The sequence below is a fragment of the Maylandia zebra genome, linkage group LG15 (genome assembly GCF_041146795.1).
Source record: "Maylandia zebra isolate NMK-2024a linkage group LG15, Mzebra_GT3a, whole genome shotgun sequence".
Classification (NCBI taxonomy): Eukaryota; Metazoa; Chordata; class Actinopteri; order Cichliformes; family Cichlidae; genus Maylandia; species Maylandia zebra.
This window is the reverse complement of record NC_135181.1, coordinates 23,796,485-23,812,261: the sequence shown is the minus strand read 5'-3', so window position 1 is coordinate 23,812,261 and position 15,777 is coordinate 23,796,485. Positions and strand designations below refer to the sequence as shown.

At 41.0% G+C, this 15,777-nt stretch overlaps 1 protein-coding gene across 2 annotated transcripts in view; it reads right to left on the bottom strand.

The window, feature by feature from the left end:
- LOC101483444 (serine/threonine-protein kinase D3) overlaps positions 1–14,888 on the bottom strand; it is a 55,810-nt gene extending 40,922 nt beyond the window's left edge. The window contains exons 1-2 of one of the 2 annotated variants that reach the window (XM_004568451.5): positions 14,588–14,888; positions 10,652–11,312 (exon numbers count right to left, since the gene is read on the bottom strand). In XM_004568451.5, coding sequence (XP_004568508.1) covers positions 10,652–10,948 — 297 coding nt within the window. In that variant the 5' untranslated portion in view covers positions 10,949–11,312; positions 14,588–14,888. The remainder of the gene's footprint in view (positions 1–10,651; positions 11,313–14,587) is intronic. The other variant, XM_004568452.5, reaches the window with a different exon arrangement.
- Positions 14,889–15,777: the final 889 nt, after the last annotated feature.

Below are 15,777 nucleotides of genomic sequence, written 5' to 3'. Positions count from 1 at the left end.
ACAAAGACAGCAGCCGGGTCATTTCAGAGACACATTACATCCACTTACATTCATTTCCCGGAGACACCCCAACCATAATCCACAAGCACTACTTCCATAACCCAAATCCTTACTCAATGCTCAAATCATCTGAGGATTGTGGAAACAGGCACACAGAAAATAAGGTACCTTTATAGGGTGATGTCATTTACCTATGACACAGGTATTATCTATTTATTCTTTCAATTATTATTTTAATTTATTCTTTCACCTTTATACTAGTCTTGAACTTCTGGTGATAATTGTGTATTTTAAGGGGAAAAGATGGACTTTATTATTTTAAATAAAAAGGCAGCTAAGAAATTATTTCATATTATTCATTTCCACACTTCATGCCCACCCACTGCTTTATGTACCTGCACCTTCAGCCAACTATGAATCAGGTTTAAACCCACAACCTTCTTGCTTTGAGGCGAGAGTGCAGACCTCTGGACCTACATGTAGCTGATTTATTACACAGATATATGACGGAACCTGTCACAGTGCTTTAAATGGCTTTTATTTCACTTTAAAAACAGTAAAACCTTGAAATATAAGAGTAAAGTCAATATTTTACCCCATTTCTTTTTCAGCAAACACAGACCATCTGCACAGTTTGTACCCGAGACTTTTGGATTCTACATTTTGAAGACCCATAATTAGCATTTTGGGAACCACCATGTTGGTTTTTATAGCCAGAAGTGACCACATCTGGACCAGAGGGTGGAGTGCTGAGTTATCAGCCAATATTTATTTGCAACAAACAGTCTGCTGACATACAAGAATTTTACTCATTAAAATTTAAGCACAGTTTTAACCATATTAAAAGTCAGATAATTCTATTAAAAATGCTCTAAGAACCAAACACAAACAAACATAGCAGAGTCGTCCAAAGTTGAAGCCATGCAGATAGCTAGCGGTTACAACTGGTGATACGGTGGCTAGTCTACTAGCCCTTTTCCATTTTTACCTATTAAACTTAACAGGATGCGACTCGGTTTTGTTTGTTTTCTGTTAGAATAGAGTAGCACATAATAAGTGTGGGGTCGTTATAGCAACACAGCCGGAAGTCCAGTGATGTCATTTGTTTGCAACACGAGCACCACAACAAGGAAGGATGTTTGTTGAGGCGATGATATACCTGCTGCTCGATCAGTGGCTTTTTGTCTGACTCGGGGACAGCTGTGTTAGTTTGTGTGGAGCCATTTCCTTTGTTTCTGGATTTCAAAAGTGGTGCTTTTAATTTTTGTGAATCATCGAGTGACGCCACTGACTAGCCAATCGGTGGCATGCAATCACATTTTTCAGTGTCTACAGATCTCTTGGAACCCCAGCCAAGTAGGTACTTAAAATAAAAAAAGTACCTGGTACCAGGTACAACCAACTAGTGGAAAACCCTAAAAACTGAGTTGAGTCAAGTCGAGCTGAACTGAACTGAGCGGTTACTAGTGACAAAAAGCTAAAGGCATATCCTAAGTCCTGCATATGAGTAATTTTAAAGAAACATACATCCTCAAGCACTTTGTTATCATTTGTAGCTGTAAATGAGGGCTGACTTACTACTGGAGTGCACATTAGACAAACTGCAGATTTGGCATTTATGTATTAGTTTCATTTTTTTAAACTTTTGGAGGTTGCTACTAGCAAAATGAACATTAATTTGTGGATTTTCCATAAAAATGATTCTCTTCATGCATCTTTAGTCAATCACCGTTTGCCTTTGGTGTAAACAACATGTATATTCTGTATTTGGGGTGACATATGAGCTGCACACCTGAAGATTTACAACAACTACAAGAGTTACAAGCATTTAAAAGCACCATAACACTGACTCCCTCTCACATACCTGTGCTACTAACATTCACGTCTCCACCTGAAGCACCACCTGGCCTTGGCAGCCATGGAAACCAGCAGAGTAGAGGACACAGCAAAGAGAGACACTGCTTTAAAGGATATCCTTTATTAAAAGCAAGCACATAGTTTTGTAATGCTGGTTATTGTTGCCGAGGAAGAAATTTAACACCTGAACCACTGGTCACTGTCAAATAAGCTAGCATGACTTTTTCAGGTTTTCTAACATTCAAATGCAAGATTTAGATGTGATCACAACAACCTGAGAAACATTAAGAGCTCATAATCCAGGTTAGTGAAGTTCAAACTGTAACTGTAAATATCACATTATCCAAAACCCTTTGTTGGTGGGCATCTTTTGAAATACAGACAGTGTTATTTTTATTCACCCCACTGAAACTGCTCGTTTTAAAAGTTTTAAGCTTCATAAATTGCTCTAGGATGTGTTGAGTGATGAAGGGCTGTTAGTGCTGGGATTAAGTACGTTAATGGGGTGCTTTCCAGTGCAGGAACTGGTGGGCAGGTTTGAAAATGCCCCTATAGGGCCAGATGCAGGGTCTTTTCTGGTTAGAAGAAAAGCACCTAATCAGGGGGAGGCCGTTCTGAGCAGCCCTTTAAAATGCTAGCAGAGCTTGGTGGGGATGAGGTAAACAGAGACAGCAACAGGTTTCAACAGCGTAAAACTGTCAAAACATACAAACACAACGTTAAAAGGGGAGGTTTAAAGGAGTTTCCTCATTCCTGATCCATATAAATGCTTGCAACTTTCACAGTGGTCACAAATAATGAAGAAAATAGAGATCAAGTATTTTCTGTGCATTTTGTATTAATGGCCAATTTGTCTTTAAAGGAAAATTCCTCTAATTACTGTTAGCAAACAGCAAACAGTATGCTCCAGACTTAGGAGCAGACAGCAGGACCCCACATGAGGTCTAAGGTGAGCGATTGCTCGAATGAGGCTGATATTTCTTCTCTGTAGCTCCACACCCAGATGTACTTTAAAAGATATCAGTCAAGAGCAGAAAAACAGTTTGAGGCGAGAGTGACTTTTCGTTCACACCACAGAGGAGTCCGTTACAATGAGTCAAACCCTGAGAGATCAATGTATAGATGACTTTCCCCAGGTATGCATTGGTGTTATTCTCAAGATTATTCAAATGTAGAGGAAGCAGGTCTGGATTTCTTTTTTTTTTTTTTTAATTAATTAATGTTGTTGGTTCAAAGCTGAGAGCTCAACCAAATCAAACTCCTGAGTTTCTGACACAAAAGTTCTGATTGTGACAGGTTACTGTGACTTTGAGGTACTAAGTTTGAAACAGAGGCTGGGTTTTTAGGATCACCAAGTCTCAAGGAAAACTCCATCTGTGTAGAAAATCAGAAAATAAAAGAGGACCTAAAATCGAACCTTGCAGAACACTATAGGAAAATTACTTATGGTGACTGAAAAAGGTTCTTTCTAAAAGATCATAAATTCAGTTAATTAAAAGCAAAACAAGCCTCTAATGCTGCCTTTTTTCACAGATGAACTGGTCAACCCTTCAGTACATCTGTGCCCGGCCTGCTTGTTCCTTATTGCACTCACAGTAAAGGAGACTCTTTGCAATTCTGAAAAAGTGACAGATTATAAGACTGAAAGTCACAATACAAGTCTCCTACAACTCCACACATGCTGCTCCTTTGCTTGCTGCTGATGCAACACACTAAAAATGCTGCAAGACCAAAACCAGGAGGCTGCAAAGCTCCGTAAAGTTTTGAAAGCTGCAGGAGAAAAATTCTCTGCGATCTTATCGCTGCTTATCGTCTGCTCAGTGATGATTAAAAATACTGCGGTTTCAGTGTTTCACAATCCAGGATGGGACTGTGTGTGTGTGTGTGTGTATGTATATATGGTGAGGGTGGCATGGGATGAGGGTGTAGCAAGGCAACCTGCAGAGGAGGGGAACTTCCCTATACTTTGCCACGACTCCTCTGGCCTCCTACACACGCACGCGGCTGGACTACAGTAAATCAGAGCAGATGCATCCACCCGCCCACAGACGGAGCTCTCAGCTTCTTGATGTGGATGCAAAAGGAGAAAAAAAAAAAAAAAAAAAAAAAAAAAAAAGGTTGAGAAATTCCAGCGATCGAGTCATTTTCGGCACAAACCAAACAAGACCAGTTTCCACCTCTTCACCTCTTTAAGCGTTCCTGCTGGAACATCTACTTTGGGTTTTCAATCAGACAGAGAAAGAAATGACACTATAAATTATACTGTAGTTTTAGCAAATAAAACATTTTGGTAGTTGCAATATTTTTTTAATTTATTATTATTAATTATTATCATCATCATCATCATCATCATCCTGGAGCGGGCAAGCAGGTCAGTCTCTACATGCATTTCTATGATTTTTATTTATTTATTTATTTATTTTTTTAAAATGCAGATGCACAGAGATTCCCAGGTGGCAGAGAAGAGGGGAAGATTCTGCAAGAGCTGGAAAAATCCTCTGCAGTCACTTTATTTCCCCGTTTCCACTTCTTCTTTTCCTGTTGCACATGTCACAATTTCTTTTTCTCAGTTGTGACCAGAGATGGGCAGTAACGTGTTACTGTAATCTGATTACTTTTTTCAGGTAACGAGTAAAGGGATTACTATTGCAAAAACGGTAATTAGATTACCGTTACTTTCCCGTAGGAACGCTGCGTTACTGCGTTACTAAAACCGTGATTTTTTTGCAAGAATGTCTCATGACAGTGACGTAAGCGAGTGCGCCGTTAGTGACAACAGCTGTGTGCAGATCAACAGTGGATCATATATCGATTGTGGGAGAGAGTATGAGCGTGCAGCGTTTAAAGCGTGGAAGTACTGACCTTACTTTGAGTTTGATTCCATAAAAAGTGACAAAAACATTAGTGTCCGTTGTGCGTGGGAAGAAAACTTCTTTTTAAAGCGAAAAAAAACCCTAAACTTCCAAGCAAGCACCGAGTGTGCAACGACGTAATGGGAAATTCACAGATAAACTCGCGGATTCTTCCACTGACCGCTGCGGCACACCTGCACCAGGGTAAACCTCCGCCTATGCCACTCCTGCTGTACAGGTGAAGATAGAGCAACAGTACCGCTAGTCTTTGATGTTATTTATTTTCTGCTGTGTTTTACTTGCATCCATTTGAAAGAGTGAGTGTAAACACACAAAAATATTTTATGTGCTGGAATGTGCAGAAAATAGGTTTAAATGTTAAACAAATTTCTTCCAGTCAGAGAATGTTGCATATAATTTAATGTTTGCTTGATGCATAAAGTTAAAAGGTTAAAACTAATAAAACAAGTTTTAAAAAGATACTTTTCCATTTGATTAAATTTTGTATGATGGATTATGCAGAAAAAGTAGAATTGGGCTGAAAGATCTATCGCTTTATCACCTCTTCAGGTTGTAAATCGTGTTTTTAAAAAGTAACTAAGTAATTAATTACTTTTGAAAATAAGTAATCAGTAAAGTAACAGGATTACTTTTTGGGGGGGGGAGTAATCGGTTATTTTGAGATGCAAATGAGGAGACTTCACTCAGGCAAGTCTGCTGGACCAGACGGAGTGAGTCCCCTTGTCCTCAAGACCTGTGCCCCCCAGCTGTGTGGAGTCTTTCATAAACTGTTTATGCTGAGTCTGAGTCTGCAGAGGGTCCCGGTGATGTGGAAGACATCATGCCTCGTCCCTGTACCAAAGACGCCTCGTCCCAGTGGCCCCCAGGATTACAGGCCCGTGGCACTGACCTCCCACATCATGAAGACCCTGGAAAGGCTCATCCTGGACCAGCTGCGACCCATAGTAAGACCACATCTGGATCCCCTTCAGTTCGCTTATCAGCCTCGTCTCGGAACAGAGGACGCCATCATCTACCTGCTCAATCGTGTCTACACCCATCTGGACCAGCCGGCGAGCACTGTGAGGGTCATGTTTTTTGACTTTTCCAGTGCTTTCAACACCATCAGGCCGACCCTCCTGGGTGATAAGTTAGCAGCGATGCAGGTGGATGCTTCTCTGGTGTCCTGGATTGTTGATTACCTGACAGGAAGACCACAATATGTACGTCTCCCACAGTGTGTGTCTGACAAGGTGATTAGCAACACAGGGGCACCACAGGGGACTGTCCTCTCCCCCTTCCTCTTCACCCTCTACACCACAGACTTCAGCCACTGCACAGAGACCTGCCATCTTCAGAAGTTTTCTGATGACTCTGCGGTGGTTGGATGCATCAGCAGGGATGATGAGACAGAGTACCGGGCTGTGGTCGACTCCTTTGTCACGTGGTGTGAGCAGAATCATCTGCAGCTCAACGTGGCAAAGACCAAGGAACTGATCGTGGACTTCAGGAAGACCAGGAAACACTTGACCCCTGTTTCAATCCAGGGGGTCAGTGTTGACATTGTGGAGGACTATAAATACCTTGGAGTACACATTGACAATAAACTGGACTGGGCTAAAAACACCACAGCACTTTACAGGAAGGGCCAGAGTCGTCTCTATTTTTTGAGGCGACTGAGGTCCTTCAACATCTGCCAGAAAATGCTCAGGATTTTCTATGAGTCTGTGGTGGCCAGTGCGATCCTCTATGCTGTTGCATGCTGGGGGAGCAGGCTGAGGGTCGCAGATGCCAACAGACTTAATAAACTGATCCGTAAGGCCAGCAATGTTGTGGGGATGGAGCTGGACTCCCTCAAGGTGGTGTCGGAGAGGCGGATGCTGTCCAAGATAAAGACAATGTTGGATAACACCTCCCACCCACTCCATGACATGTTGGTCAGTCACAGGAGCTCGTTCAGTGAGAGACTGAGATTACCGAAAAGCACCACTGAACGACACAGGAAATCATTCCTGCCTGTGGCCATCTCCCTGTACAACGCATCCACTTAACACACTGTTTGCTGCTACAACTACACATGTTTCTTTTCCAAATATTTATTTATAAGTGACTTATGTATGTATGTATGTATGTATATATATGTATATATTGTACTATTCTTAGTTAGCGTATTGTCTGTCTTGTCTTAATGTTGGTTTAAAATGGAGCACTGTAACAAAAAATAATTTCCCCCAGGGATCAATAAAGTATTCTGATTCTGATTAGCTACTGATTACTTTTTTCAAGTAACTTGACCAACACTGGTTGTGACACCTAGACCTCATGTTTTGTTTGCAGTTTGTCGGCTGATATCTGCCTACATATGCTCACTGATTGCAGCAGGCCAGTAAATCCAGTTTTGCCCTTGAATTCTGTGCAAATGTCTGCACCAACAAATTACATGCATATTTACTACATTAGCAGACTTTAAACAGGTGTGATTCTTAGCGAGGGGATGAAAAAAAATGCTTTTATGTGTGGGGGAAACCACAGAAAACTAACGCTGTAGGTGTGATGATACATATTGGCAGATACTGGAAACAAGCTATCAAATGTGGCTTTATCTGAAAACTTCAGAAGAAGTAGTGATGGTATAAATACACATGTCTGCGTGTTTGAAATCACTGTAGTAGGCTGTAAAGCTGTCAACAAATATTTGATTCTAATCTCACCTTTGACAAACAAAGACCTGCTACGACCACCTTAAGAATACCGCGAGAATCCGTTTAACACTCCGGTTTAGTGACAGGTTTTTTCCTTTTGTTTAGATTATTGTAATGACTTTCCAAAGAGTATCAGTCATAAAGCATTAAAGTGCAAACACCATTACAAAAACTGAGAAATGTAAACATATTACACCAGTTTTAATGACTCTACACTGGCTCCTCAGAACTTCTGTAATTCATTTTAAGATTTTACTTTACTTTTAAAGCCCTTCATGGTCTGGCCCCAGAACAGACTGGCAGAGGGAACAGTCAGGTGGAGGGAGGAAGAAGATCTAAGACTGCAAGAAGAAGTGGGAACATGAAGAAGGTCCAACAGAGATGGTGAGGTTGAATGTCCGTAGGAGAAATCTGTTTAACTGGGAGCCAGTGAAGCTGTTGCAGAACAGGAATGATGTGGCGAGTCGAGGTGGGTTATACCATAACGTGGGCAGCTGAGTTCTGGACCAGCTCAGGCTTATAAAGGATACGAGAATGGAAGGATAGAGTACGATCAAGGATGACACCCAGACACTTAAACTGTTAAAGAATTTCTTCCTTATATTTTTTCTTGATTTATTATTTGATTCTGTTATGCTATACAAATAAAACTTGATTATTTTCAATTTTTATTAAAAGAAAGCATCTTAAAAATCTCAATGCTTAGACCTGACAGTGACAAACGAAGAGATTTTAAAGAAATTTTGCACCCGTGTGGAGCTTTTTAAACAAAAATTCAAACATGATTTTGATTTTGTCGGCTAAACTGTGAGCATGCATGAGAGCAGAAGCCCCGTCACTTCATTTTCATGTTAAAAATTGGAAATCAACTTCCTCACAACAGCCGTGCCTTCATATCACAGAAGTGGTGAGACCTGGACGTACGCACGTATCAGTGTTTTTTGTGCACATTTTTTGGCATTTAGGCCAAATAATGTGCACACAAAAACAAAAAAAACCAAACAAAGACACTCTTTCGGTTGCCATTATGCGCAATAACAATAGATACAGCCTATCAGCTGGCTGTTTTATCACTTTCTTTCACTTTGACCACCCTGTTGCTCTTGCGACCCCAAACACACGACTGTAAAACAGGAAGTGCAGCCGCTGACACAGCAATGCCAACCAGGAAGTGACATTCCCTGTGAAAAAGACTTTTCCTCTGCTGAGGGTGGGAGCTCAGCCAGTGACAAGCTGCAAACAAACACTGCCTAACAGACTGGATGTGCTCGCACAACCCAGCCAGCGCTGGAAACGCGTCTGCAGAAAGAAGTCAAAAATGAGAGCATCACTAGGTTTTAATCTCCAACCCATCATGCCTTGCAAACTTGCTGCAAACTGTGTGTGTTCATTTGGGTATGTGTGTCTGTGAGTGCGTGTTGTAGCTTGCTGGGAAATGCACTGAGTGATGTAAACGCAGGTGGTACGTTCAGCAGTGGTAAAAACCAGAAAACCAGCAGATGGTGAGAGATAAGGTGAGGCTCAGAGCGGAAGCTAGAAGCTTGTGAAGAAGCTCTGACACAAAGTTGAATGCATCCCCAAGTGTGTCTAACAGTGTCGGCCTGCCCACTTTGCTTATATTTGGCGACACATTTCAGCAATTTTTTTTTGGTTTTATTTTTAGACGTGCCTGACAGAATGATGCCTGCCCTGGTCGCTATATGATGGACTCTAATATATTTGTATATCACCGTCTGCAAGCACGCAAGGACCCACTTAAGGGTTTTTTTGGCATCAGACCATTAACATCGGGCTTTGTGCACAAGTCCACACACCTGATAATTATTTGTGTCCACATAGGATTCATTTCTTGCCTGTGGGGGTTTGCAACGGTCTCTAAACAAGCGCAATTCCCGCCTGGTTTGCAAACTACCTTATAAAGATCTCACCCTGGTACTTCGGTTCTCATTTGTTTTGATGGTCCTTCATATTATTAAGCCACTTCTTTAGACAGGCTATAATTGACTGTCTTGGAGTGTACCTACTCACAGTAACACTTAGTGTGTTTGGGAAATCCCCTGTGAGCTGGACGGCCATTCTAACAAGAAACAGGTAAGGAGCAGTTCATGTGCCTCCGAGCTCAGTGACGACTACCAAGATGATGGAGCTGCAGATCATGCAGAGATTGACAGAGTCACTGGAGACGCAGCGGACTAATCGTTATTAGCTCATCACTGCAGAGGAGAACATTTAACACTCCTTCCTCCACAAATGCAATCAAATGCTTGCAGCTCACGAGCTCTCGCAGACATCGCGGCCAAAGTTCAGATTTGTTGAAGTGCAGAATGTGACAGGCTCGACACACGACGATTAGAAAAGAGGAATCCAGCAGGGCAGCGAAGGCAAAAAAAAAGAAAAAAAAGAAAAAAAGGAGGAGAAGTTGATGCTGTGAATAAAAAAGACTGAATGACACGTTGTGGGTTTTCCTCCTGTAGGCTGACCAGAGGAGGAAAACACTTTCTTCAGAACAGTTTTCCATTCACGTAGACGTGCCGGGGTTGTGTTTTCTCAGTCGCTGGGATTGTTGTTGGTCAGCACAGATTATAATTGTTATGACTTCCTCCAAATAGCACCCTCTCCTTAAAGCTCTTAAGGTAATCAGTACAGGTACAGCAAACAGACCGGCATCCTGCTGTTTTGGAAACTCTCCCTTCTGTGGCTTCCTCAGCAACGAGTGGGTTCTACACCGGGGTGGAAAGCCGCATCGGCATGCTTGAGCCTTACTTTGATCCAAGGAATCGAATCATGCATATTTATGTGCACATACACACCCCGAATTTAAAAAAAAAAAAAAAAAAAAAATTTAGGACTTTTTATTAGACAACAGGGTGGGTTTAGACAGTCACCAAAGAGCCTCGGCTCAGAATCAAACCTGTGTCGCTGCGTTCAGCCCTGCAGCCTATGGTCAACCGGTGTCTGAACTCCGACCTTTGACCAATAAGTTTATATGAAAGGTAAAAAGAAAGTTGTGTGGCACTGAGCCTCTGAGGGTGGGGTGAGGAGGACAAAGGGATGCTAAAGTGCTGAGCCTCATTTCTATACAACTAAATGGGTGGATGTGGGATGTGAACTTTTTTGAATCCTGAAGGTGAGACGTGCCAGTTAAAATCTCCAAACTTCTGCTTTAAGGTTGTGGATTTAAAAAAAAAAAAAAGAGGAAAAAAAAGGAAAGTGTACAGAAAAAAAACCCTTTGGTTTTACCTTCTGATCCACGATGGAGCAGACGAGCTCCCTGACGGAGGACAGCGACACATCTCCAGGGTCGAGGGTGACCGCCTCCCTCGTGAGTCCGATCTGAAGCAGGAAGGAGATGCCGTGGAACGAGCCCCGTGAGTTCGTGGGGCTGGGCGCCGACTGGCTGCCGTTGGAAAGCCGGCTGCAGATGGTGGCTGGCGGGCTGGGAGAAGGTGATGGGGTGGGCGGGGCCGGGTGATGAGGTAGGGCATGGAACGACCTTGGAGAAGCTGGCAGGGGCGGCGGGCTGTTATCGGTAGACATTGTCTGCTATCTGTGACGTGGTGGTGGGAGAACGACCTCGAAGGTGAACATCCAAAATTTAAAAAAGAAAAACGGTCAGCAGAGCATCGTGCGTCCAATCACTTGTCCCAATTTTTCAGCACTGAAATCCTGCGAATAAAGCTTCCTCTCACTGCAGAGCATCTCCGAGGCCAACCAGAAGAAAAATAGACTGAAGTAAAAGCCTGAGCTCTCGGGTAGATCGCCTTTAAAGAGTTTTATAACGTGGTTAAATCCTCAATAAATCCTCTGACCTGCTGGATGAGACTGCTGATCGGGAGCAAGAAAACAACGATGAAATGCTGCAGATCTTCCCCGTCTCTGCTGCTTTCACTCAAAACATCTGCTAGAAATAGAGACAGAGGAAAGATGAATCAGTCAGGAAAAAATAAAATCTCTCAAACGTTAAAATCTGTAAGAAACTTGCACATAAATAGACATCAACTTTGGTGGCACTGAAATCCTTACTCGAGAAGCTACATAAAAATGTTTATACTCAAGACGTTAAAGCGCAATCAGTAACTTGATGATGTAATGATTAACTGAGCTATTCCATCTTAAAATGTTTGTGTAATGCCACAGAGGGGGCACACTTTTACATCTTTACCTATGCTAAAGGTCACAGTGCACACTGGGAAAGATGAAAGGAAACATCACAACAATATAACAATATACGCTCGAAAGCTGAGTCCTTTCATGTGGCGCCATCAGAACAAATGCAGAACAGTTCTTAACATCAATATCAAAATATGAATGTCTAAATATTGTGAAATCTTATGTTAACATATTGAGCTTAAATACATGTGAAAATAAAAAATAAATGACCATAAAAACGCAAGAAGAAAATTGTGCAGGTGTGTTAAGCACAGCTAATTTTCAATAAGTCATTAGTTACATGAAAATGTAAATGATTTTAATTGTTTATGTCAAGGTTAAAGACAAATTTGTAAACCTTCCGATGACTTGTAGCCGTCACAAAAGCCTGTTCTGTTGTACCTTTAAATTTTTTCATAAACATGTTTGTTATTAAAGATGCAGGCAGTGACGACTGGTCCCTCAGCATGAAGGCCACTTGACTGTAAAGAAAAGATGGAAGAAGAGAAGCCTCCTTACTGAGAATTTGGGCATGAAAAGCGAACCTAGTGATGCGTGAGTTTACAGGTCATTGGCCAATGAGCACATCCTGGATAATCCTCCTTCTTGACTCTAATAACGATCGTAATTTACAAAATGAACTTCAGCAATTTTATTAAATATGACCTGAAATTAGTGACTGAGCCCAAAAACTCATCAAGAAAGTGTTTACTGAGGTCACAGATAAACAAAGCACAGGTCCCATTTCGATGTTTTAAAGCCTGGAATCTTCTTGGGTGTTGCATAAACATGTCACTTCCTGTGTCCATGACGCTGCATTATACAACACCCACGAAGGACACATCACACTGCTGCACATGATTAAAAAAAAAAAAAAAAAAAAAACAAAGAAAAAAAAACCAAAACCACACGGCGCAAACATAACGTACAAGCGTACGAGGGATCACATGATGCTGATTTACTGTTGCCAGTAGGTGGCACTGTGACTGTGACTCAGCTGGATCAATGACCGAGTTGTCTAGCATGTGAAGTTTAAGACAGACTAGAAGATATATACTCAGTCTAACACAGAACTTCAAAACTTTGAAGAAATGTGTTTCGATTAGACTGGCCAAAGATCACGCTGATGCCTCTCTGGGTTGAGTTTGTGATACACCTTGAAAAACAGTGGACTTCTTGTTGGGTATAAGGCATGGCTCGAAGAGGATTTTCCATACAGCTTAAGATGTGTGTATTAAATGCCATACGTGTATGCAAAGCAAAACAGCCGGGCAACTGCATTGAAATTTTTCAGGGGGCCCTTTGGGACCATTTTGCACCTCTCAAATCAAATCAAATCAAATCACTTTTATTGTCACATCACATGTGCAGGTACATTGGTACAGCACATGTGAGTGAAATTCTTGTGTGCGAGCTTCACAAGCAACAGAGTTGTGCAAAATACAATAATGTAAACAAAAAACACAAGAATGGCTACATCTGAAACTAATAAATATATGTACAATATATAATAGTATATGCATTTCTGGATGTGTATACTAAATATTTTTCTACGTGTGTGTGTGTGTGTGTGTGTGTGTGTGTGTGTACACACATATTTTACAAATTAAATATAGTGAAAAAAAAAAATATATATATAAAATAAAATATACAGAGTGAGACATGTGCAAAACAGTGGCATTACTGTACAATATGGATCTCATATTTAAAACCCATAAAATACAAAGGGTTTATCCACTTCTGACATGTGTGCAAACTTTTTGGTGAAGGTTTGAGCATATTTAGCCCCTAAAATAAAATATTGTGTTGATTCGTTTGCAGAAATAATAAAAATAAGCAGCACAACTCCAACAGAGGCTTCATACTTTCAGTGCTCAGGTGCTAGCGAGCCGCTTTAAGGGGTATAAACCTGAAGGGAGAGATACTCTTTATCTTAATTTATCTCATTTGAATAATATTATTAATATAAAAAATGTTCCTTTTTTTTGTGTACTGCATGCTTAAGGACTTCTCTCCCCCCCCCCCCAAATATATGGCTCTCTGTTATGTCTCTACAAGCAACAAAGCTCACTGAGGCCTGTTGCTGCCCCTCTGTAGGTTTCCAGAAGCTGTCCAATCAAAAAAAGTTCCTTTAAAGAGAAGGCTGGCCTTAAAGAGACAGGAGCACATAACGATTATTTTGAACCCTTATTCATGTACATGTATTCTAATAAAGCTCCAATATTAAAAAGCAGAGTTGGACATGAGCATTGCAATCACTGCATAACAATATGAATGAAACAGAGACTAAACAGCAGATGAGCATTACCGGACGCTTTTGGTGTCTGACAGCTTCCACATGCGCCATCGAGTTGACTTCAAAAAGTTGACTTCATCATCTCGACACTTTCTGACTTCTGAAGCAGAGTTTATTTATAGAATTGAATTGCATAATAACGTCTGAAACAGGTGCTAAAGTCAGGAACTGTGGCTGCCGGCAAGCTGGCAAACCATAAAGGGACCCATACTGCTCATCTGCTGTTTGCCATCTATCTCAGACAGTGTTACACAGAAACTTTCTATGAATAAATTCTGCATTTTGAACAGTTAAACTGCAGGAACATCAGGGTCAGATTATCGCATTATTTACAGACAGTTTTCATTTGAAGCCAAAACTAAAGTCCTGGTTTGAATAAGTTAAGCGGCGCAATATTGATTGTTGACATGAAAGATATTGTTTTGTTATGTTTAACTTGAAATAAAAATCTCATATTAAACTGCCGCTTCATGATTGTGTAAAAATTCTGATTTTAACTTAAAACATTTATTACAGTCGACTTCTAGCTCGTGCACATGAATATGAGCCGTTTCCTTTTGATCTCTCTGTAAACTGTGGTTGGCTACATCTGGATTTTCGCTCACTTATGAGATGATAAAATAACTCTGAATTAACTGAACCTGCACCAAGACTGAACTTTGCCAACAGGTTGTTTGCTTTTCACAGCATTCACGCGAATGAAAAACAGATGTTAAAGGCATCACAAGTACCTCGGAGAGCCCGGTGGTTTCTCCGCTTCCATCGCAGCACAGGCGAGCAGAAAATGTGCGTCCCATTCAGCGGCAGCTCGGACCGCAAAAAGGCCGAGTTAAGGAACACAGACCCGGTGGGTCCTCCACAGCAGGTCCCGATGGGACTGAAAGCGACAGTTAAAAGCAGCCAGAAGGACCTTTGGACTTTTGTTTTTGACTCTTTCCTCTCTAAACTCTCCCGGGAAGTCGCAGTCCGACCGAGCAGCTCCAGCTTCATGCGGATCTGATGATTATCAGCTGCGAAACACGCAGGGGCAAAAAAAAGTGCAGCTCTCACCGGCAGGAGGAGGTCACACTCTGAGGGAAATTCAGGGACCGGACAGCTGGTGTCTTTGCAGCCCCGCTCTTTATGATGGAGGCTCCATAATCAGGCCCTGTCGGAGATTTCAGGCACTCATGGCTTCGGTTGCAGCACAAAGATTAAAAGTGAAGATTCATGAGAAGTAAGCAAAGACTGAACAGCTGAAGCATCAGAAAAGGCTAAAACTCTTTTTCAAACCACGTTGAACTTTAAGCATTGTCTTTTGTCTGTCTGTTTTATATATTACATAGTTTTATGTGAAACACACAGATGTAAATGAGCTGCTTTGCTTCAGTTTTTTATTTTGATATTAATGTCCATTAACGTAAACACTAAAACAAATATCTTACAGCAATTACCGGATTTCAGCACAAACTTTGGAAAAGATGCTGCTTTACAAACATTTCTACTTTTTACATTTGAGAAATTTAGTTAATAAATAATATTAACATAACAGAGATGAATCACTTGTGATTTTCTTTTAAATGCAGAGTACTTGAGACAATAAGTCAGATTTCAAAGTAAAATAGCATTTATCAAAAAAGAAAAACAACTCATCTAAAATTTAATTCAATTTAGTTTTATTGCAATAACTTCGCCAAATCACAATAACGGTCACCTCAAGGTGCTTTATATCATACAGTAAAGACCCTACAATAATGGAGACAAACCCTACCAATCAAATGACAATCTTTATTGGGCTAATATCATAATGTCTATATTTGAGAAATGTCACTGTGTCATAAATTAACTTTTTATATATTTAAAAATAGACAGTATTCACATCATGTGCTAAGAGACAGCAATTTTAGTTTTGTGCCCCATACACCACACTGTTACAGGAGTC